Source organism: Enoplosus armatus, chromosome 12, assembly GCF_043641665.1.
Source record: "Enoplosus armatus isolate fEnoArm2 chromosome 12, fEnoArm2.hap1, whole genome shotgun sequence".
Lineage (NCBI taxonomy): Eukaryota > Metazoa > Chordata > Actinopteri > Centrarchiformes > Enoplosidae > Enoplosus > Enoplosus armatus.
Window position 1 is genome coordinate 16201429 of NC_092191.1, and position 26205 is coordinate 16227633.

The 26205-nt window shown below is 40.5% G+C and overlaps 1 protein-coding gene across 7 annotated transcripts in view; it reads right to left on the bottom strand.

The window, feature by feature from the left end:
• macrod2 (mono-ADP ribosylhydrolase 2) overlaps window positions 1-26205 on the bottom strand; it is a 371857-nt gene that overhangs the window by 94065 nt on the left and 251587 nt on the right. For all 7 annotated transcript variants that reach the window (XM_070916225.1, XM_070916228.1, XM_070916224.1 and 4 more), the window contains exon 6: window positions 19280-19401. In XM_070916225.1, coding sequence (XP_070772326.1) covers window positions 19280-19401 — 122 coding nt within the window. The remainder of the gene's footprint in view (window positions 1-19279; window positions 19402-26205) is intronic.

A 26205-nucleotide genomic window follows, 5' to 3' on the forward strand; every position in this document is an offset into this window, starting at 1 on the left:
ACTACTCTGCACTGAGGGCACATGCAACCAGACGTCTGCTCATGTTTATGTATGAGGACTCCTGCTCAGAATCAGTTGAAATTATATCACTGACCACTGAGCAACAGAGAGGCAGAGACAAAAGAAAGGAATTCACATCGGTGAGACAAAGTGACTGACCTCTACTTGACCCGCTCATGATTGACAGAATTCAAATGGGTAGGCGAGGAACATGTTGGGTAAACTCAATAACAAAATGTATTCCTATTATTCCACTGTACCTCTACTCTGTACAGCTGCAGGCATACTTCTTGTCAGATATTTTCTGTTTTTTAAAATGTAACTTATTGATTAGATTAGCATGCTTGTAGTGGGTGAAATCAAGACTTCTCTGCAGGCTGATCTGAAACGCTGTGGAGTGGAGAGAGCCTCAGACTGACAGGTGGTGTAATAGACCTGTGGCTTTCTGTCTGATGAGGAATCAGAGTCAAATACAGTACAATCTCAAGTAGAGGCTGGGGCCTTTATTTACCTCAAATGCAGGGAGAACCACGACTTCATGTGAGACAGGTTGCTATTACAGACAGACCTTTATGTCTAATTTCCCCTGCTTTATATTCAATCATATTTGAGTAGGAAGCCTCCCTGTTTTTGATCTGTCTCCTGCTTTCTGCGGTAATTTGCTGTAAATGGAAATTCAACATTTTATCGATTGATTTCAAGAATATTTCTGCTAAAAAAGTAGTGGAGAGTATGGTATGACTACATTGTTGCACTGAAATAATGCTGCAAGATTTTATATTATCCGGAACTTACAATATGAGCCATTATATTATAGGTAATCTCTTTTTTGTTTTCCTTTATTGGCCAGGGATACAAACTCATCAGAGGTGAAAAAGGTGACAAAGATGCAAACTCCCTTGGGGGGGGGGTCCGTGGGCAGGAATTTGTATTAATATATTAGCTTTAAAATGTAGACAGTTGATTACAGTCGAATTGAGGATATGGGGAAAAGTCACTCTAGAATTAATGTAAGTTTACTGCTACAAAAGTAATGTAAGGGGGCATCAGTTTTGGTAAATTAACAACGACATAATTAGGCTACTATAACGTAAAGCGTTCTGTTTAACTACAACATAAGTAAAGTCGGCCCATTTTAGCTAAATGAGCTAACGTTAAATTCCATGGAAATAACATTAACACATACCGTTACATCCCAAATCGTGATGACTAGCGTTTGCTAAATCAAAACAACTCAACCTTATCAGGCTAATTAACTGTTCCAAGCTTGACATATCGTCATATAAAACAATTAAGGTTAGCAGGCAGTCAGAAACGGACCTCCCAGAGGCGGCCATATTCAGTCGAGCGCAGGAGCCAGGAGCTTTTTTTTTTGCTTTTTTTGGACAACTCAGAAGGCGTGGTTCTCATTTCATTCGCTGTGACCCTGTACTTGCAGCTCCCCCTATCCCCGAATTTCAAAAACTCATCGGTTCTACACGAATCACACAAATGACCTCCTTTGGATGCAGGTGACAAGTTTGCATCCCTGTTGGCAACCAGACTTTTTTGTTCCAACAGACCACAGCCTCAGCTTTTATTGAATATCTGCTTTTATTTCACAATTTATGGTATCTAACATCCGCTTCCTTTAAAGTCTTGAACTTCACTTTGATTAAGATCCTCACTCTGACATGATTAGAATGGTCTTGTGAAATTTTTATTATATTTATCACAAGAGCCATGACATTATAAAATGGAGGAGGCATTTTGATTGAATCCTGAGATGGAAGCAAAGAAAGCAGTAAAGGAAGGAAAAATGTAGCTGTGGTAATTCTGAGCAAAATGTTTGATTTGAATATCTGAACCTCAACGTTCGACAAGACACTATTCAATATGCAGTGTAGAAAGCATCATTCAATATGCCTCGGGGTCTCTAAAGCCTATGATTATTCCAATGAGTGCTTAAGAAATGTAGAGCATGGTGTGTAGCATTATAAATCATTTGCATTTTGGAAGCCTAAATTACAGGTGGGCATAAAGAAAATGATCAAAGCAGGGAATAGGAGGATTCTGTCTGAATCTATCAAACTGCTGTTTTATAAGGTATGTCAAAGTGAGAAAGCCTCTGAAATGTTGAAGATAAATTGGAGCACCTTCCATAACCCTCTATGGAAGGTAAAACCAAAGAATATGTGGATTCTCAAATATCCATTCCACATGTCAAACTGTCTCAGTAGAGATTAGCACCACATGGAGCTGGGAGGTTAGAATTATCAGTAATCCTAAAATATAGCTCATGATTTGTACCCCAAGAGTAGATGATTCCCAAGTGGTTGATCTAAATGAATAGTAAAATAAGAATTAGGGAGCATTTTTTATGAGACATTACTTTAATTTCCATTCATAAATCAACTTCAACAGCACATTGAATCAGAGAAAGGGGAAAAAAAAAAGGTTCTGGTCTTGCAATGTGAAAGCCAGCCTATGGTACCCTTCCAACATAAGGCTACTAATTAAACATTTTTTCCTTTCAAGGCGTCCTTCAACATTTCAAAAGCACCATATCAAAGGGGCTTCAAAGTCAAAACCCCACTCTGAATTTTGAGGTGACAGAACAGCATACATATGAAGACAAGTGACTTGATGCACGGCCCCTGTCTTTGGTGCAGGACCAATGTGAGACAAAAATCATGTCTGCTGCATGTTGCATACTAATGACTGTCACCGGAAAACCTAAAAAAAAACAAAGGCCTGGCTATACCCAGGCTGTATTCACTGACAAAAGCCTTTCCAGCATCCCCAAACTGACCAAAGTGGTTTGAACTGAGCTACTAAGCAACCACCACTGCCAGCTAAAGAGAACATGGATGATTGATGATTTAAATTGACCTTTATTTCGTTCCATGCATTATTTATAGCATTAAAGGTTTATTGATGAGCTACTGTGTGGTTAGAGGTGTGCTAGTATTTTGGCACTCAGTGTAGCGGGCTAAGAGCTATTGTGCAGGGGTTATAGAGGAGTCAGTGTAACAAGGTAAAACAGAGAAAGGGCAATAGAGTAGCATGTGTTCAGCAGGGTGCTGGAATTAATATGGTTGATGTGAAAGTAGAGATTATTCTTAGCTGCAGCCCAGTGGCCACCCAGAATAAAGGAGGGGCCGTCATTGAAGGATATCCCTCGCTGACATCAGGAGTGTGGATATGAACGCACAAATCCCAGTAGATTTTCACTCCCTACAGCCTCCAGGCCATTCCTACTGGTTCAACTGTATACAGCCTTCGACAGCCTGCACAGTGACAAAGTCATATTTTGTCAGCACAACAACCATACAACAAGACGGCAACATAGATTTCCTGCAGATAGTAATCATGTTTTTTTACATAAAAAAGAGTTACACAAAGTTGCTTACTTGACATTACAGCTAATTAAGAGATTCCATCACTTACTTTTGTTGGGCTTTTTTATTTAATGTCTAATTGTATGAAATGGAAAAGCTAAGTTATATGTTACCCAAATGAATGTAGATGGGAGGTCTGCACAGAATCATAACGGATGATAAAATAGGCCATAACCACATTTCCCAAAGCACTAAATACAAAATAAAACATTTGTTAAGAGACCCAACCTCATTAACTGCAAATAGAGTTGAGCTCTGTGTACTGGTGTAGCAGTGACCCCTTGGAAGCAAAGTAAGTACTTAATTATTATTGAATCATATGAACACATTTTCCAATTAGAAGAGTGAATGTTTGTCTTTTTCCTGTATACTGTAAAGCAAAACATACAGTAAACCACTGGGTGAGTCTGTTTCTTCCGATTTCTTCACCGGCCTTGTGCTTTAAGAATAATTACTCCAAGACTTGAAGCCTGGGATGTTTTTGTCAACTGGGAATTTAATGGACTTAATGAACTCTTTGTTAACGGAAGCTCAGGGTGCTCTGTGATTGCCTTCATCGCAGTCAGTTCTGCAACACTGATGATGGCTCATCCCAGTTGCACAACTCTAGTGATACATAGCCTGTGTGAACTCCTGTGATGCAATGTTGTGGGAGAATAAAAGGCAGACTGCAGCATGTTTATAAGCCAAGGTAGACTGGGGTGAGCTGAATGGGCATGAGGAAAAAAAGTTAGTGCAGCTACTGTAGGCAGACAGAGAACCCTGGACCCTTTTCTTTCTGTTGGAGGCTAGCTACTTCCCTCTGCTGCCTGTGTTTGTGCTAGGGTAGGCTAAACAGATAACTGATGTATCTCTGTACTGAATGTGCAGGGGTGAAATTGATATTGATCTTCTTATGTAATGCTCAGTAAGTCTCCCTTTAAATCCCTTTAAAGTTTGAATAAATGGTTCTATGGATTATACTGTATTAAAATATGTAGAGCCTTGGATTGCAAAGTTCAGCACAAAAAAAGTCAAACAATAGCAATAATACTACCTTATCTATAAAATCTATACTATACTACAATACACAGGACATAATCACATAGTTAATGTTAAAGTTCATGAGCTTATTTGAGATCTACTTGCTAAACTGTACGTACATTTCAGTATCACACATTATATGCAGTTAAGGAACCTACGTGCATACCAGAGCTTTGATTCAAAGTATGAAAGGCTGTTTATCCACGTAGTCCGTGGGCAGACCGGGCCCCAGCAGCACACTTTCACTTTAAAGCTCCCCACAACATAAAGCCATAAATCTGAGCTTGCCCAGAGGTAAGAGCAACCAACACTAATTAACAGTAGCCGGATAAGAGGTCAAGGCCTGTGTCGTATTAGCGTGAGAAAACACTATTTTTCAATTTACAGTATATACTGGTCTGGTGCGCTTTAAGCAATAAAGATTTAAGCTTGCAGTACCATGGGCATGAATACAACTATATTTACTGTGCACACAATAATGCATGTTTAAAACCATTATTCCAGTTGTATGAACATAAGGGCTTTCAAATGAGATGACTTAATTGTTTTTATACAACTGACACTTTGGATACGATGACTGCCTCGGGGAATGTCCACAAAGCAAGATCGCTGATCCAAAGAAAAGCTCTATATAGGCACACTGCAGAGAATCGGTTTTCAATGAATATGTCTATCCCTGAAAAGGACTTTGGTCCAAGGACATAGTAAGCTCTGAGGAGGTCAGCTCTCCCTCTGTGCAGACCTGTGGGCCATTCTCTCACACTTTGATCTGAGCTCTGATGATGGTGTGGCAGGCCCAGACTCAGGAGTGGAAGGATTAGAGGCAGGAGGGACACGGGCAGTGACAGCTTCCTTTGTATTCGTTTTATCCTCATTTTGGGCGTAACGGTAGACAGCATGCAAACCAGTGGCTTCTCTAAGGTGTTTCTTTTTTTGGGTGTAAAATCCTCAACTCTTAAAAGAGAGATCAAAGGCAAAGCAGGCTCATTGATAACTGTATAATGGCTCACTTAAAGAGAACAGGCATTTCGCTGAGATGGGCGCGTGGTTCAAACTGCAAGCTATTAGTCATGCTGTCGGCTCATTTCCATATGTGTTTTATTGTCTCATGGGCAAAGGCTACTGCACCTACTCGCATTTATTGCACTCATGGTAGATTTAATGATATTCACACCTACGGCAAAAACAAAGGGCCTTGTATCTCTTAGTCTCTGTATGAAAAGGCTCTTGAAAGGTGACAATGTGAATGCACATTTCAGTTTTTCATGAGCTTTTAGATTTGCTTGTCTGGAACCATGTGAAGCTACATAAAAGCACAGCTGTCTCAGAAATAAGGATTATTACAGACTGAATATGAATTCAATAATGCTGACATGTTTTATGTAAGGTGACAAGGGATGTCACATTCAAATTTCTGGAACTACAGTATCACTGTAGGTGTAAGGTGGCAGTGTTGCCCTGTTCATCCCTGATCCTCCTACCCTGTTTGAGACTCCCGGTGGTCACCAGGTGTAAACACTGCATACAGGCAACTACGATGGGATGAACTGCAGCGAGGATGCCCTAGGAGACCTAACATCATCCCCTCTTCCCACATTTTCACTCATCTGAAAATGTACACACACAAAGCCCAGCAGCTGCCATCTAAACCTCATGGTCTCTTCTTTCCAACCACAAGGGGAGAGCACATAATACACCTGCCTTGTCACGTAGCAAACTTCCGTTATTCATGGCAGGTACAGGGATATGGGGTATCAACAGATGTGAAAGCGGTGGCAGGAGTGCTCCCCAAGGCTTGTTGCCATCTTCAAGTAGTCCTGTCACTTTTACACTACAGTGCAGGGTATGGATATAAAGTATGAGGCTGTAAAAGCAGTGTTTTGAAACATTGGGGCGTTAGTGGATTTATTGAGTGTAAAAGCCTTCTGACGGATTGCCTGTTCAAAGTATCCACCTTTAAATCCCAAAGGAGATTTATTTCACCAAGTGTCCAAGCCTAATCAAATTCTCCCCTCAGACACTAGCTGTATACAAGTTAGACTCCTTTTGTATCCTCATACACTCACATACATATCATCAGCATTGAGAATATACACAGAGATATGAAGGAGTGAGGGTGTATTGTGTGAGTGCATGAGGATGTGGTCATCATTAAGGTGTTTAATAGACCATGACGCCTGTAGGACCTGACAGGCAAGCTGGGCAGAGTGGAGGACCCAGAGAGAGGGTCACCTTCATGTAGAGACAGCTCTGTCACACTGGGGCCATGAAGGGAGCCACTCTGCTACCCTGGCCTGGCCCAGACGATACATGTCTATGGCCAGCCAAGCAGAACAACAAATCGCCCACCTCCAGCAAACTTCAACAAAAAATAAAGACAAAAACAGACTCAGAGAGAATTTAGGCATTAGATAGAAATGGTACTTCCAAGCTGCTTCATAAGGTAACTGTATAGTTGCTTATCTAGATGCAAAATCATCCTTATTAATAGGAATATGAAGACTCATACTTACTTTTACACAATTATGTTTTTTTGATTTGTACACGTTCAGTACCCACGTGCTACAAAAAAGAACAGAAGAGTAACCAAAGCCAATACACGTGGGTGCTGTCTTTTTAATCTTTTACTTTGACTCATATAGAGAGACAATTTGAACAACACAGAAAATGGTTAAAAAAAAAAACCCACTGTAAATATATGCAAGGCAGAAGTAACAGAAAGAGCATGTAGGTCTTGCCTGCTACTATCTGTGTATATGAAATTTTTGTTAAATGCAGTCAAATCCCAGAGCCACATTACAAAGTGGTGCTATCTCGGTCTGAGCACAGGTGCATCTCTAAATGAGGAGGAATGAGGAGAGACCCAGAGCCCACCAACATCCCAAATGAAAGAGGGGGGACATGCCACTCAAGGTCATGGTGAATTGCAGGAGCATTGGCACTGCAGATTGATTGGGAGTACTGGGAGCAGCTGGCTGAGAGGAAACAGGAAGGTGACTGAGGGAATCACCAGGTGGCTGAATTATGACATCGTCCATCCAGCTCTTTGTATCTCCCATGCAGACTTAGTGCTGGTTTGAAGTGGTCCTGCCATGTGCCGCCTGCCTCTGGAATGATATCTGATTTCCATGTGAGGTAATATCTCATAGTAGAGTGTACCGCTTGGTCAGAAACTAGAGTTGTTGCTGGGGTTTGATTTGAGGTATATGGATAACTTTTCCACAAATGGCCAGAGGATAATACAGCTAATTACAGTTTTCTAAATGTGGAGTTCATCATGAATATTGATAAAGCATTAATTAGTTACTAAAACTGGAAAACCATTTTCTCTGCACCAAATACATCACATGTTTTTGGAGCAAAAATGTACTGCATCACTTTATAGGAATGAGGATTCATATTCTACTGCAATAAATAATGTAACCAAACAATCAGGTCACTCAGGAAATGTCTTTTCTTTGGAAACAACAGAAAACACTGGAGCAGGATATGGTATGTTTATCTATAACATCTCTTTATCAATAATGTAACACAAAACAACCCAGAGAAGCCTGATTCGTATTTAGTGTGGATCCTAATGATGCTTGGATAAGAGACCATCATGTAGGTCATCATCATTATGCCTGATGGAGCTCTATGCCAAACACATACGCATTTCCTTATGACTCAGCCTTCTTCTGGAAGAGCCAAGGACTCTTACAGAACCGGGCTCAGGTGGGGAGCCAATTATTCCTTGCATTAGGAATCTGGAGCCTTGATGGCCTTGATTAAGCCAAAGCAATCTGATGTGTGTGTGTGTATATATATAAATATATATATATAATCATCACTGATCACTGATTGGGAAACACTGCAGTGCGCTTGTTCTTTTAATTGCTCATTGCGAGTCCAGATAAAACGAATGCCCAAAGCAAATGTGCTGAAACCTTTGCTTGTGCCCCTCTACTAGACATATCTAAAAATGATTGTGCACACATTTATTTTGTTCCATGTTCTCCATCTAAAGCTCTTTGCTCTCCTGTAAGACCTTAACGATAAAGAGCCCCAGATTTGATTCCATGCATATTGTCATTATCAGGGGTTTATGGATGTGACATTAGATATTGAGCTGAGAGAGATTTGGAGGTTATCTGGCATTCCAAGCTGTGTGCAAAAAAGTCAAACCATGAAACGAGATTCACCCGTGTGTTTGCTCCGGCAGGCACTTCAGTCAGTGTGTGGCATGGTGACTAAATCTTTGGGCTTTCTAGATGCATCTGTATGTGAAATGAAAAAGGTGGATATAGGTACAGTAATAGCTGTTTTAAATTTAAATCTGTTCTATGGTCCTGACAGTTGTGGCATCATTCATAAAAGGCAAGTGTGACATTTACGATATCAAGGTCACTGGTTGACAATGAAAGAAATGTTTAATGTGCTAAATTACCCAATGAAATGATTACTTCAGTAGGCCTACTTCATAATGATTTAATGCTAACATGTCGTATAATTTTTTAATTAACTTGGAACAGCAGAGAAAGTGGAAGGTGGGGGTGTAACTCAAGGACTAGCTGCACATTCAAAATCTGGTGTCCGGTATTCAGCTGCTAAATGCTTTCTCTATCACAAATTAAATCAATAATAAACTACATGCCCGTTGAGAAATGGCCTGTTTCTTGCACACTGCAGACCATTCAGGAAAATGTTAAATGCAGGGTCAACAACAAGGCCAGCCCCCCCCCCCCCCCCCCCCCCTCAAAATATTATGAACCAGAAAAATAATCGTGATAAGTAAATTTGAATTCTCAGTCAGAACACAAATGTCACTGCCAGTAGAGGGGATAAAACATTTGGTGGGGCAGAAATAAGTATCTTACACCTCTGTGGCAATCTCCAGCGTCAAAGCATGACAATCCTGCAGTGTTAGAGCTAATATATTTCTCTCATAAACCTGTGCAAGGTGCTGCATTACCTCCTGAATTGCTGAGTAGGCCTAGATTGTGAGAAGATAAAATTGGGAGTCAATCAGCTCAGGCCAGGCACAGTGCGTCAGCCCTCGTTAGCTGTGACCTTGGGAGATAATAATGGCACTAAACTGGGTGTATGTGTGGGGTAATAGCGCCGTGATTAAAGAATTATGTAGGAGAGCATAAACATTGGCGTGTCTGCCAATGCACACAATCATCACCTGAGCCCGCGGGAAGACTGCTGTGGTTTTGATAACAAAATGATGAGGGGGCAAGACTTGGAACTTGAGTCTTAAGAATTTGGTATTGAATCTGTATTGAGTCTGTCCTGGTGTTCTCATAAATATGCATAAATATGAACTGGCCAATTGGTCAACACAGCATGCACTGTTCCCAGTTTGCTGTCATCAAACCAAACAATGCTGATCATAAATATGTGCCAAGCAGATGGGGACTACAATAAATATTCATTTCTGACTTTATACATATCGTGGATGTAGACATGCAGTTGTGCACTTCTGAACCACACAAAGAACTACAAACACTCCCAAGGCTCCCAATAGCTGTCAGCTCTCTGCCTTATGCATTCTCTTTGATAAAACACACAGGAACCAATGCATTAACAAAACACAGGAAAGAGTTATGCTCAGTGTTTTTTAAGGTTAGGAAAAGGCTTGCTATGACAAATTAGAAGAAAACCTGCAGTGAATAACTGTAAATAATCTCAGAGCCGAGACAAGAACTAGCTTCATGGCATTATTCAAGTCCCAGTTTGTGCACAACAAAAAAAGTAAAAAACAAAAGGTCAACTACAAGATGAAGTTTAAGAAGATTAAAACTTATTTAAGGTGATATGATTAAACTGTTACCTTCTCTTTTTCCAAAGAGGAACACTTTTTAAATCAAGTCATTCTCTCATCACACAACACTAACAAAATATCATTAATAGACCAAAGATTTCAGTCTGTATATCGTTCACCATTTCCTTCTTCTGCAGAGAATTCTTATTTTAATTGTACAGAAGCAATAACTACCTAGCATTAATTAGAAGGGGTAGCTTTTAATATCAGTGCATATGGGAGTCTAATAAAGAGCTGATTTTGCAGTTTTTATTTCCTTGTATGTCTGTTGTGTATAAACAAAACATTAGGCGAAAAGAGCAACTTGATAAACAGTTAGAAAGCCCTTTAGCAGCCTGCCAGACTACTAATTTGTATGTCTGAATGTGTTAATGTAATGTACTCTCCTCTAACTTCATGTTTGGTGTCATGCTCATAATTAGCACTTATTCAGTGTAAAAGCTACAAATAACCACATTAATAATTACTTGGGTATCATTCATCTTTATCTGAGATGCCATCTGATTTCTCCCCGTGAAAACATTTCATGTGTACAGCCAGAGCGAGAGAGAATGTCCCCAGTGTGTCAAACCACGACAGAGAGACCTTGTACTTCAACCAAACACATCTGTAAGAACGGGGACTGTGATTGAAGGATAATTGGGTGTGAGCTTGTTGAAATGGAACCCTGTGATAGACCAGGAAATTCCAGTTTCATGGACACGGCCCTGGCAAGGTCGACATTGGGTTCAACACCTGGCTTCATAAAAGCCACAAATGAAAGACTGCGAGAAAGAGCTTTGAAGCCAAGGAACTAGATTCAACATTGGAGTAAAACTAAGACTCACATCTGTGGCGGAGATACTAACCCGATTAATACATCACATGTTCACAATGGCGGTTTGCTTCATCATGTTGTTTCTTTCTTAATACATAACCGTCCAAGAGAAGCTTATTCTCTGATGAAGAGTCATGTTAAACGTCTCGCCTTGTAACTTTAATTAAGTGCATTAAAAAGGAACGCACAGATTCAGCTTTCTCATTACTATTCACTCAATAATAATTAAAATATCCATCTGTGAGTGTTAAATTGAAAATGTTGTCAGGCGTATCACATAATGTGCCACCAAGATTTGTGGACCAGTTGGAGGTAGAAGATGACTGTGATGATTTGTACATGACTATGATATAAAAAGCTTTCCCTGGTTATTCACTTTTATACGCTGTTTGGATAGTCCCACCCACTCCAAGGGACTACGAGGATGACCAAACACACCAGAGCAGCATGAGCCATTACCTTGGGGATAGTGCTGCATTAGTAATGAGATGACAGAGTGTGACAGCTCTGTCCGGCTTCACTGACACACACACACACACACACACACACACACTTTTGGCTGGACTGATTCTGCATGGTAATTAACCATAATGATGTAAACAAGAACTCATTCCACCAAGGTCTGCTGCCGATGAACAGCAATCTGTTACAGTATCTGTGAGATTGCTGAGATTTACTCTGTTGAGGAGCAACTGTCAGGCTACGATAGAGGCCTGCTTTGCATATAATGTATTTCACATCCTCCTTTCCCGCTCAGCTCCTTTGATCAAAGGAAAAGCATTTATCAAGTTGTGGAGGAAATGTTTGAGGACACTAGTGTCTCAGACTCAAGCACAACTCTAAACAGATGTGAGCCCACTAGAGGACAAAAGCAGGCTTTCAGGTGTACAGCAAGGACAAGGTTATTTTTGTTGAAACGTTGTATGTGTTGGTTTAGCTGAGGAGGCTTCAAAGCAAACAAGATGTCCATGTTCTGTCTCTACTCAAGTTTTTCTCTTGTCGGAAATAATGTGATTCAAAAGTAGCCTCCCTCAGGCAAATGACTTGAGAAAATCAGCATTGTTGCAAATGACTCCCAATGCTGCACTTTATGTGAGATGTTGCTCATCAGAACGAATTGTCAATAACTATTCTTTCCTGAGGTGGATCCCTAAGCTTTTCAAACCAGGGGTAAGAGATGAGTCTTTCCTGTTGTAAAGCAGAGACAAAGACAGAAATGCCTTTTAATCTCCTGGATTGCCCACATTCTTCAGGTATGTTTAATTAATGCATGCTTATTGTCGTGTTCTTGTCTGATGGCGTATGGCAGGAACGACATCTGTTTAATCAACAACTTCCTCCGACAGTCCCTCAGTTGGGTGCGAGCTGTCGTTTCTATTCTCAGATGGTACCACAGAGGGATATGAGCCTCATAGAAATTCAGGAGACCGTCTCCAGGAGCTCCTCACAGCCAGATACAGCGGCAGAGAAAAACAGTGCTGAGCCCGAGTCTTATACTGCTTGACTGTGCTATAGTACTTAACTTATTTGAAGAGCCTTTATTATTGTCAGAGCATATTAATCTAGAATAGAACCGCTGCCATTTCCCTCACAGAACATCTAGGTGGAGTAGCCTTTGTAGGAGACAGGGTTCCATCTTTGCTGTGATTGCTATGGGGTTCCTGTGCTTGTAATCAAGACACTAGCATGCTCACATCAGCCCACTACACGTAGACACACTGGAGATCACCTCTTCAATCCCCATCAACTGTGATTACCCCTCTCGAGGTGTGTGGAAATGTCACATTTTACATATCCTAATATTTCACCTCACATAAAGTTTCTACAGTCTTCCCTGGAGTGAAGGGAATGTCAAGGGAAGGTGATGTGGCAGGGCTGCCCCCCTTTCCATTTCCCAGACCTGATCTCCTCCTGCTGTGGTTGCCTCCGTTTGAATGAGGGCACTGGGGTAATTGGGGCTCCAATGGCCATTAACTTAGACTAGGTGGCAGACCACCACAACCACTATCAATATAATTGGATCTAATTGGCCCAGTGTTGCCAATGATTCGGATCAGACAAATAGCAATGCTAATTTAAATGGCGGTGTGACCTTTTGAAAGCTTCAGTCTAATTAACCTTTGGAGATGCATGCAGGTACTGTATGTGGAAGTGGGGTACGAGTAACTACTGGCTGACTGGCCACAGAGAGGACTGGGTTATAATCACATATTGTAGCTAATCGCTGATTAGGGGACACCCTGAAGTCCTCTGCAGCACATACTGTACTCAATTTTTTTTCTTATTCGAGCTAGACAACTGGTTCTACAATAGACCCTCAATTGGATTAACACTGTGATAAACAATGTTCCAATGCTTACTCCTTGACAAAGGGAACCAAAACAAACCTAAGTAGTAAAGCATGATATCCAGGTAAAACAGAATAAATTTAAATTTAAATAAACAAATAAACTAAATCTGTAGTTGATATATTGCCAATATTCTTACTTTTACTGTACATGCGAGACAAAAAAATGGGGAAAATAGTGTTAGCATTGTCTCTGTCTTTCACAGCATTTAGCCTTCATACTCTTCTGTGACATGTGGGGCTTTATCTTCATAAAGCACAGGTGCATGCTGCACAGTGCAGCAGTCAAATGTGCACAACTCTACTAAAAACTGATATTTGGTAAAAATCTTGGTAATACGTGAACAATAGGCATGGTCTGTGGGTCACCCTTTTTCCTTCACTTTGACAACTGTGCGACATAATTGCAGCTGGCTGTGAAGGTCCGTTTAGGGTCCACAGTTCATCTGCAAATTAAGTTCTCCAAATATTGTCATAAAGAAAATGAGCTTGGATTCTTCTGTGGAGGAATTTAATGTAATACTGTGTGATATACACACAAAGACCAACTGCGTTGTGTAAGCAGATCAGCAGTAAAGCTCTCATTCTTCTATCCCAATTAATGGCACAGTTTACTTTGCTATGATCAGAAGCCAAGTATGTGCACAATCAAGCCTCTATACTTCTCTCAGCCATTATATAATTAAATCTGGAGTCGCTTGCACTCGTGGACAAGAATTTACGAGAAAGGGTAGAGAAGCGGATAGAGGAAAAGTTTGTCCACGATCTGTTCAGTGCATAAATGAAAATTAATTAATCACTTGGGGAGTCGGCACACCAAAATGGAATAGGGTGGAGTGCAAAGTCGTTAAGTTTGATATGGTAGTATTTGGAAACATAAATAATGACAAAGACCCTCCAGTGCACTTAAACACAGCAGTAAAAAACACGTTTTTAAATATCACCACTGACTTACATTAATAAAGGTGGAACAGTTAAAGTTATTTACAGCATATTCCGTAATATTCCTGAGAACAGAACAGAGATGCTTTTAAAACTGGTCAGCCAAAAGAGAATCTAAGACGAAGTCAACTTGCCCTCCAAACCCCTGTGTGTTGTCCATCTCGAAGACACATTGGGGGCATGGTCACTTATTCCATTGATACAGTGTTTGTTTGTTCTTCACTTGCTGTGCCTGTCATGTGAAACAGATTATCTAGTAGGGACTATCAACTGTCATCTTCAAGCAGGGTGCACATGCTGATGTGTCACTATAAGATATTGTTGGCAGGAATGCGTTTTGGGAACACTGTCGGGCAAAATGAATGGAAGCTAATGCTCCTAGCAGCCTTGGAATGAGCCCACAGAGAAGGGTGGCTAATCCTATCATTCTACACCATTCATCTCCAATCCACTTGGCTTTCGGCATTTTTCTCAACGGGCAATTTGTGGCTTCCCTGCTGGATCTCCTCGAAGCCAGTGTGTTATGACTACAAAACACTTCCAGGGCCGCCTGGGAGTCAGAGAGGAGGCCACTAAATGCAGTCTGCGACCCTGTCACTGTCCACACTGACAGCTGCCAGCCCACTGCGAGCTGCCAGAAATAGCTTAATGACAGATACTTTCGGAAAGCATCAAATTGTGGCCTGTCAACGTCAAATTAGGAACAAAAAGGAGGCTCAGTTGCTTACAAGATTATTAGTCAACAACTAAAATGCTTGCTGCCACATACCCTCGAGACTAAAATCCTACTTATTTTGTCTCAACAGAACACTCCCCAAAGACTCAAAAGGAAGGATAAATTTGATGAAACAATAATGATGTTTTGGGTAAACATGGCTATTCTTTTTTTCTAAAGGTCACAGTCTAAGGGGTGTTTAATATGGTCTCTAAAACGAAACAAAGTCTAAGGCTGAATGGCTTCCAGATGGTGGCGTCCCCCTCCACACAGTCTGTCTGTTTCTGCCTGACAGATGCTACGCTTGCTTCCAGGGAAGAATCTGAGCAGCCTTCCATGACTAACCAAGACAGGGGACTTGAATTAACCATCTCCTCAGTTCCATGTACTGTATGGCTCTTTGGAGAGGAAGCCCCCCAGGGTCTGACAGCACACAGATACAGTACACACATACCCACAAGTGCATCATTAAAACACGCAAACACACAGGTGAATAATTCTTCTTTCAGAAGACACAAAAACCTAATCTTGATTGCAAGAAATTATTCTTTCAGTTTGAACGATAATGTGATTGGCAGGTCTCAGTCAGCATGTCGAGCACTGCATGGTACCTTAACTCACAAACAAATTACAGAAAACCTTTTTTCCCCTCTGTTGTCTTCTGAAAATTATGTCAATGCAATAGTGTGCTGCGTATAGAGTACTGCTGAGTATAGCGAGTTTCCCCAACAATCTCAGCTGTTTCCAAATAGACCATAATAACATGGCATGCTCCGTATATCAGAGCAACCATGATGAGATCTATTTAATATGTTCTGGCTCAAGCAAATATTGATAGCCTGCTAGAGCATCTTCACCCTTATCGACCAGCAAGGCAGTGTTATTATCACAATTACTGTCTGGAATCAATCCACCATAAATCCATATTTCTAGCTATATTTCCTCTTTGGCTCTTCACCTGCGCCAAACAACATACTGTAGTGTAACCAGCATTGAGCAGAGGAGGGGGCTGTTTGACAATGCTCTGCTCATCAGTCCAGAGCAGCAACTCACAGGCTGCACAGCTCCCACGGCTCCCTTGTGTGATGTTGCAGAGCCCAGCCGGCAACACTGGCATTCGGGCTGTGGTCAGTCAGAGCCCAGGGAGCTGTGACAGCCTGCTGCTCTTTCAGCCGCAGCAAAAAAGCAAAAAAAAAAAAAAAAAAGCATTGAAGCGTAAGAGTCTTCTAGGCAGAGAAGAAATAAGCAAAGGACATTTCAATAACACAGGCACATTCACATATGCACATGGGCACAAAAACTCACTTAAACATGCGCTGCAGCCAAATGATTTGGAAGACACAACTGAATAGGTCACCCAGCCATCGGATATTTATCCAGAGACTAAGACAGAGTGAGGTGTTGAAGCCTGAACCGTTCCAGATAGCTTTCAACTTCCGTGTGGGGGTTAAACGGCAGGTTTCTTGGCCCAGGTTGATCATAATTTTTCATCAGAATGCCATCAGTAAGGCTTAGAAATGCTTCCTATAGTTGCAGTTTTCCCTGCAGGCCAAAGGTAGTCATATAAACACATCTGCCTTTACATTTCAGCCAATATGGGCCTGGCAAAGTATCCAGCATGAGTTTTAAGGTCTTTAGATAAAAAGCTACTACAATTTTGTGTAGAGATTGTGTAGCTATGCAACACTTAATGCCAATAAAAAAAAATGAAATTAGAAATGTATTTCTCTGGCCTGGGACAGTTTACATAACTTTGCAAATTTACTCAATTATCTTTAAAAACTAAAACAAAGAAACAAGGGTCTAATTTTAATGCCCTCACGATCCACTGTCTGAGCTGCCCCACAAGGAAAACTTTATGACTTTATGGAGTCCAGGATATTCATTGAAGCTGTAATAGTAAGAATACAACCTAGAAACTCAGAAACAGCCAATTGCCTTAGGTTGCCTAAAAGTCACATTTTCCATCTTCCTCAATTCCGTCCCAGTAGAGCTGTAAATCAGTGCAACACTGATCACTTAGGGACAGGAAGAGCTCTTCTATCTAATTTCTGACCTCTGGGGATACTAGTAAATGTTCAGTCATACACACTGAGCTGCCCTAACGTAAAGGAAGTGCATTTTCAGTCCAGAAATTCAATTGTATTCCCTGTAAAGTCTTGACATGCTTCAGTCACAGAAAGATTTTGATGAGACTGTGGTAGCTGTACTGTTTCATAGCCTAAAGGGTGGCTTTGAGGTCTAAGAGACAGGGATTAACTACCAAGCTCTGCTTCTTTTTAATCTTTCATGCTCAAGTTTATTTTGTGTTAGGCTTTGTTTTGACTCCTATTCCTTTGTAATGCCCTAGAATCCCCATTAGGGAGCCAGCCGTCTAGGATTCCCAAATGTAGCCCCCCCCCCCTTTGCACTTGGTAGACCCACTTGGCGGGGTGCCCGTCTTCAGTGGGATCTCTTGTTTCTCTCACACAGCAAACCTCATAGTGAGACCCTTTCAGATCAAACTTGGACTCATTGTGCTCTGCACCAAAAGACTGCAAGTCTGTCTGTTAACAAAGAATTTGGACTAGAGAACCCTTAGAGCCTCTCTTCAACTAAGTCTCGCATATCAAGACAGGCTAGAGTAAAACTAAATCAAGGCCACATCCTTGCTTGAAGAAAGTGCTATTTCCCTTTTGCTTTTGGTAAAAATGCTTTCTGTTGTCCTTGCAGCAAGGAGAGATGAAATGGACTGTGGCTAAGATAATAATGTAATGACTAGGCTCATCCTACAAGGCCAGTCAATCACAGAACACCACTGTTTTCACTGAAGGCCTGTTCAACACGGAGCAGCTGTATAAATACATTAGACAGGATCCAGGCAGCTCCCAGTAAAAACAGAAACTCTGTTTCTTATAAATATATGGATTATTGGATAAATAAATCAAGAGATAGGCCTAAACTAAATAAATCTTTGGAATGTGCCAGACACAAAGCAAGGACTGGAACATTTGTGGACGAAAACAGACAAGCTGGTGGTTCCTGCATGAGGCCTGAGGGACCTGGTGCTGTAGAGGAGGCTCCCCTTCTGCCCATGAGCCCACCAGAGTAAATTATTCTGTTGTGTAAATGACATTCTAATTTAATGTAATGCTTATCGCTCATCATATCTTAGTGGATGCAACTGTTATTAGGTAAGTTTAAAGATCAGCAGGCATGCTGCTGATTTTGATACTCATCACTATACTATACTTATCAAACTTATCAACACATAACGACTTCAGTCATTTGGCTTCACAATCCATTTAATTGCTACCTGGAGGTGTCTGTCGCACTCACAATAAGTCATCAACAGAGCAGGAATTTGTCACAATCATCTTTAATGAAACTGGCACTCATCTATGTCTCCCCTCTCTGTTGGTAAGTACTTCCATTGATTGGCCTCTGATGAGGCTGCAGGGCAGTAGGTTGGTGCAGAAAATGTGATTTGTGGCTATTTGGTGTGATACTGATTTGTTTACCCTCTGTGGGCAGGGCAAATCCATGTATCACGTGGACCAGACTGACACATAGGGCCCAGAACAGGGTAGAAGCTGGGACAGTGTGTGAAGGATCGGCTGCTGCCAGCTGTGGATTGTGTGGGCATTGTCTCATCTAAAGCCCCTATGATTCAGCCACATTCACTAAACCTGGCGCTTTTCTGGTATTTTAAAGAAGATAATGCTTCTTGGAGAGGTGGCACAGACAAACGCAAGAATCAAAACATCTGAAATGACTCTTTGGGTGCTAGACATTTCATTTCTTGGAAACAAAAAACAATAAATCACAAATCTACGTCAAAAGCCTTTGGAGAATTTAAGAAAGGTCACAGTTTTCTAAATTAAAAGTGGCTTCCCAAATAATGACAAAAGAAAAACTGGCCTGCAAAAGCCTGCCTTTCATTTAATCACCAGCCAAAGTAGTCTACATGAAAAGCCTTCATTTGACGAACATGAAACATTACCATTTTGTTGTGTTCTCTGTTGCTTTTGTTTAAATAAAGAAGATTAAGGCTTTTCAGAACTGTATCTAAAGTGAAAGATGCTAAATCCTTTTGTTCTTGTACCTTTTCCAAATTTCCTAAAATTTTCAAACACGGCTTTTTTCAGTGAAGGCTTACTTACTGTCAAACAAAAACACAGAAGCATATTATTTCTTTCTTTCAAGCTGCACAGAACAGAGACACATTTCTCCTCAGATGAGTGTGAGCGTGGTAGCGTACTGTACTCACCACAGTGCTTAAGCCATGCTCCTTCATCAGCCTGAGGGAGTTCTGGTAGCAGGAGGTGAGGTCATTGGTCTCGGTAGGGCCCACATGACCTCTGGCCACCGGGCCCACGGTGTGGATCACATCTGTTGGAAGGGGACAACACACAAAGCTCATTTCAGGACAACCTACTTCTAGCAAGGTTACGTGGCTAGCAGTATTTCCAGTGATGCCATGTAGTATAAGGAAGTACAATACTGTAAAACCTTTTAGCTGTCTGCCCTGCGACTGCGCGGGTGAGCAAAAGTTTGTAGAATCTGCAAAATCATCATCAAATACAAAATACGACAAAGTTTATCTTCACAATGAGACAATGGGGACGGCAGGAACAACCCACTGCCTGGAATTAATGCATTTATTCAGTAAATGAAACGGCAGCTTAGATAGAAAATCAATTACAAGATTCTTTTATGCCATCTACTCAAATATTCATATCTCTCCCTGTACTCTCTTTCCCTTCGCATAGTAATGTCTTTACCTGTCAATCCCTGGCCTACTTGTCTGGCCTGGCCAGACTAGGGAATGCAGCTTCTTAATTGAATCATAGGAGTGATGACAGGAAAATAAGAGAATCTAAGCAGTGACTTGACAGAAACATAATCTTCTGCATTCTGCGCGACTACCCTTGGCGTTCTCAATGTTGGAGAGGACAGGTCAACATCATTATACTCTGCATCACCCACAGAGCATTCCAGAGAGGTTCACCACAGGTATGCAGACTAACTGCAAGGATTTCAGTGGCACAGTAAAAAGTAATTTTGCTTAACATGACTTGTGTGCGTAAAAAAATGCTATAAAACAGATAATTCCTCAAAAAGGTCATCAAGGTCTGGGTGACAAATCATGTCCTTGTGAACTATAATTCATGAATTGATGAATGTTTTTCTGTTTATTCAAAATCCGACCGCGAAATAGCAGCCTTCGACTTCATTCAGCAGTATTGGTAATCTCAATTCATGGCCCATTAAATATAGATCAGCTATGACTCACACATTTGCAATTTAACGCATCAAGTCCCCATTTCTGTGCGCTAAAATATTAAACCCTGTTGAAGTATGAATACTGAGAATTCAGACCTGGTTCAGGTGAGGGCATGCAAGGTAAACACAGCAGCCCGTGTTTTCTTACACCTAACCTCACCGTTTACTTATAATATAAAACACTTAGCCTCATTTTCCCCCTGAATAAATGTTAGCTATATTACTACTCTTCTTGACCATAAATCATTTATAGATTAAATTTAGTTCTCAGTTGTATGTCTGGTTGCTTAATAGGTCAGGATGATAAAATGCATGGGGAACCGCTATAATCAAGTGGCTTTCGCTGGTTTGCTTAAGGAGTGAGCTTTTGTGTGTGGGAGAGGTAAGAGCGAAGGGTTTGGGTGATCCCCAGCTTAGCCGAGGTTGGGCTGTAATGAGAATGGAGCTGTCTGACATATTGTCTTTTTCCAGAATAGCAGGCCGAAAATTGCATAGCACAATGTGGTTATAATGGGACACGTGGTAAGTTGTTTTTCGTGCATAATTCATGATTATTCACTACAAGAACGGCAACATGCCAATTAGGATGTGGGTAAGCGCCAAAACCCAGACTACTGGTGAATTCATGAAAATTTAAACAGTTCTTATCTCACCAGTACCGATGTCTCTGCTCGTGTCCTCAACACTTCCACATCAAATAAATATTTATACAGCTGTGTTTCTGTAAGGTGACAGACGTATTTCACTTTGTAACGAAGAAGGGATATTACAGGAAGGACAGTTAGTAGCTGTGGAGCTCCAGTATCAGTATCTCTGCAAACTCAAACACAAATGACGCTTGGTCTTGGATGACCTGAGGTTATTTGTTTCATTTAAAGGAAAAGGCAGTCATTCTCTAAATCTAAAAAAATCCAATGATTATTTGCAATGAGGTGTTACAGGCCATTAAGCTGCTGTAAAATTAGAGGGACTTCATAGAATCATCACTTTCTGAAGACTTGTACTGAGCATGTACTGAAAACAGTCCAGTCTTCTGCTTGGAAACTGATATACAAATAATAATTATAATTAGTTAAGTGAATAAATAGAGGCATGTCAGTGCAGTGCATTAGCTATGGGTAATTTCACCTTGAAGATACTCTTGCCTAAAGGTTAGGACTCCCTCTAAACATACTGTATTTTTCCAATGTGAAGACTCAGGAAAAAGTTATTTATGACCACAGTGTTTTTCAATACATAAATTATACAAAGATGGTCTTTGCAATAAGCTCTGGCAGATAATCCATCCAACACGGGTCTTTATCATCATTGTTCCTTTTGTCCTGGTAGAACCCTCAGCTTTTATCATTACTTGCATCCATTAGCTGACAGACACATTTCAGTGTATCAGTGTTTCTGTGTTGCTCAGAAGCACATGGCAACACATGTTTACCATTATCTCTGTGCAACCTTCGTACAAGAGGCACATAAATCTCTATCTTAGCCGGGCTAAAAAGATTACTAGTGGTCCTCTTGCACTTTGGGGGGGGGGGGGGGGGGGGGTTTCCTGATGAAACACATTGAAGGGATACTCTTGTTTAGTATGTTGAAGGGAAATGAATCAGTCAATATCACAAAATTTAAAATATTCTCAACAAAGTAGTCTGCGGCCCTGACCTGTTAAAAAGATGAATTCGCTTGTGAAAAATAAAGAAATATTCCAATGACAGCCACTCATTTCAAAATGTATCTGTAAAGAAACAGAACAGAACTACAGAGGCTAAATCACTAGACACAGCCGAGCATAGTTTGCTCTGAGCACACACAATAAGTCATTAAGGAATTTAACATAACTCTTCTTTATCACACATACCACGGAATCCCCACTGCACACACCTCCTTCAAGACCCTCGCCTTGTAGTAGTTAATGAGCTTCCATTCCCAGCAATGTTTTCAAGCAGTTTTTCCTCCCAATATCTCCACTAGATTTGTTCACTGTGGTCTCTTGCTTGGGGCTACAAGGTCAGTAACACAATTGAACCAGCAAAAGCTGATGATTGCCATTCAAACTGTGCTTTCTTTCCACATGAGCCCATAGGCTCTGCAAAGAAAAACAAAACAAAAACAATCCCGCAGGTTTATTCTTTTCAAAAGAGTATAAGTATAAGAGTTTTTAAAAGGATAATTATGTGTTAAACTCCAGATGTAAGGATCAAATTAAATACAATAACGAGACTGATACTGACTGATATCATCTATTGTGCTACATGCTTCGCATTGTATTCTGCATCCTACAACATCAAACACAAACAATCTATTTTCCTCAGCATATGTCTGAATGGTTATCGTCTCTGTTACTGTGACCGCTCAGCATGGACAGGGATGCAGCGGAGTCTTTAAAATGATTGACAATCCAGTTCATTCTAAATGGAGGAAATGTGCATTATGCCTGCCTCTTCTAGACTTCCAAGGTGCCATGGTTAGAACGCATTTCTCCCATCAATACTTCATACTTCAAAAATCAATAAAAAAGGACTGAAATGGGACACACGTAGCAAGCTGCAGCCTTTTTTGTTCAGGACTATTTGTGCCAACAAATGATTTGGTCACATTTACTCAAATCCAAATTCAAGCAAAAACCAGCATTATACATGTGTATGGGAGTTACTTATAGAGACCACTGTTGGTGTTGCTTCTGTTCAGAAATCAAAGTAAAAGTGCTTTACTGGGTACAATTATACAGAAGAGAATTATGAATTTAGAAGGCACATAGCTTTTGTCGAAGTACCCTTAGAATCAGAGTCTGTGACTTATCTTTTCCTTTAGTTTGTTGGGGAGAGTATCATGTTTCTGTAACAGCAGGGACTCTGGAGATTAATGGGGCAAGTAAAAAGGCAAAAATGCTCTTAAATGTTCATTCATCAGGTACAACACAGAAGTGCAAGGGCTAGACATAATTCCCATGTGTACTTCTCAAATCAGTCTGAACACAACCTTTATTTGAATTCAAGAAGTGATAGAAAACAAATTACTGTACCACTGTTGTATGTTAACCAGCACTTATGGACATTGGTGACAGTAAGAAAGAGTTAAATTTTAAACAATGACATTTCACATCATTGCACAACGTTAACATATTACTCATTACATTGCGAAAAAACATTTGGCTTAGTCCACATTCATTGATTATATCGGGGCTGATCAAGGCATATTTAAACAGATTGTAATTGGTTCATATAAAGCCTTATCCATTTGGAAAGAGCAGCCATCAGTTTCAGTGAAGATGCACCAGCAAGCAAAGTAAGCAGATCCGTTTTTGGTTGAAAAAACAAAAGGCTGTATTGCCTCTATTTCAGTGACTTCGCAGGTGCACCACACCTCAAGGTGTCGCTGTTGGTTTAAAACTGCACTTAAACGTAACTATTTTGTTCGAGCTGGAGATGAAGAGAGGTTGTCAAATTCCTGTTCAAACCAGCTCCAGACTGACGCAGATATTATAGAAAATACTAAAGAACACTATATAAAACACTATGACACCATTAGAAGAAAATTGTGATGTAGAATATATTTTCTTGATGCAGACCTATTCAGATGTCAAACATATCTTGACACATTGCATGTGCCTTACTGTGCACTGTGCAGCTGCATCATGTAGGGAAATACAAATATCAGATGACTCAATATCGGCACATTCTTGATAGCAAGACGCTCAGATCAGGAGCAGAAAAATAAAAAATGTAACCCTGATCGAGATACTGCTAGTGGCAAGTGATTTTCTGTAAGCCTGATCTGCTCACGAAGGTCTGGACACAAAATGACCCCTGAACACACCAACTGTGGAGCATGTGTGTGAACATCTTAGACAAGCCTACTAAAATATTCCTCAGCTGAATAACTACCAAGGGGACACACTCACTTCAAAGACACCACTTTCTTAGCAACTAAAAATCTTTTGAAATATCTAGACTTCATTTAGAAGTGCTGTGGTATTTCAGAGAGGGACCAGCACTTCACAGCCTAATCAATCTTTCATTTTTACTTGCCTGTGCTGACTTTGAGGCTGCTTTACTATTCCACATAATAGCAATTCCAAAAGGCTGAAAATACTTGAACGCGTTTACTGTAGTGTGACTGCTCCTGAATGGTCCCATTTTTGCCAACAACCGTTACCACTGTTAGTATCAAAGAACCATGTGGATATGGGAGCCTCATTTAGATCTATTATAATTCACTAGAGCCAGCAGACAATAATCAAACCACTTTGGTGCTGCCCATGGCAATTATCTTCCACACTTAAGAATCAACAAAGCACATAATGACTTATAGTCCATTAAGAAGTTCCACCAAAATTGAATTTAAATGCAGTCACTATTTTTATGGGTAAAGCCAGATTTTGTATGGAGAGTGGACGGTTGGCTTATTAGTTCGTGAGGGTCTTACTAATAGAATTAAGTGTCTCTATAAAGTTCTATGACTGACACTGAAAATCAGCGACTGCATTTTATGTACTGCACTCCTCATTTCACTGTGGTGGCTGAGCTGTCAAATTATTTTAAAGTCAAGAGGTATCTAAGTCTCATTGTTAAGGGCGGATCAGCACAATGAAAACGCTGAAGTAATTGAAATGAATTGTTATATATAGTTTCCTAATCAAGAAAAAAAAAAGTTCTTTGCATAATCATATCAGTAAATGCACCACCACAAAGAATGCTGGGTCTATTATGAAAATTGTCCCTGAGAAGAGAGAATCACAGCTGGCTTTGGCCTTAAACCCTGTGATTTCTTAAATCTAGGGGCAGATGCTCGGTTGTGCAACGACTGCCTGTCTCGTGTTATAAGACTTCATTTAGAAAGACTTTACAGTGTAATGCATCAGAGCAAATTGAAGAAAGAAGAAAATCAATAACGTAACACAGCTCTCACTAAGATCCCTCGTCTGTGTGCCATTAATATTGAATATCTTTGTTGTTTTTTCCCCCAAAAACATAAACAAAACAAAACAAAACACAGGAGAGCAGACGAGGGAGTATCATTTGAAGGGTAATTCAACAATGAAGCACATGTGGTAGAAATCTATTACTATGCTATACTGTCACTTCCAGCCACACCTTAATCTGTGATGTTGAAGCAGCTATTTTCTTTTTGAACAGTTGATGAACACAAGCTGTGACATCTGAGTTTCATAAGTAGTCGTGCAGCTGCAGTTTACGTAAAAAAATTCAAAAAGTACATTTATTTTAACTGCTAAGAGCACAAAGACAGTTTAAGACAAATCTATTATTATCACCATTAGTAGTAGTAGTAATAGCAGCAGTAGTAGTAGCAGTATGGTATAAAGCAAACTTTCATTAATGCCATACACAAGAGTAAACGCAGTGCTCCATAATTTCACGCTCTTGTTAAACATTGTTTAGCATTACCAACCAGTCAAAATGAAGCATCATCCTTTGACTTTTCTATACATGCCAGTTGGAATTAATGACTGCTTCCACACATCTTAACATGACAGCATATAAGTGCCAGTCATTGTGAACTGAGAGGACAAGTCTATCCTTTGTCAATCATGAAGCTGTCTCTTCAAAGTGTTCAATGGCCCATGGAAAAAAAAAAAAAAAATGAGAGATGGCATCTCGCTTGAAAGGGCTCTCCAGCGTTTCCCATTCCTTCATCTCTACATGTAACTCACTGTCAGAGTGTCAGAGCGCTACACGGCATGTTACCGACTTTGGCAGGTGAGGATCCACCTGCGTAAACACGGGTGCTACAACCCTGGTGTGGATTTACAGAGAAATTCTGCACCCAGTTTAGGTTTCACTTCACCTACTGTGCAGCAAAAAAATACGAGGCACTATGAATAGTCAGAGAGAGAAAGGGGGTATGTGGTTGGGCAGGGCTAATGAGTGGTCACATATTGTTTTACTACATGACGTG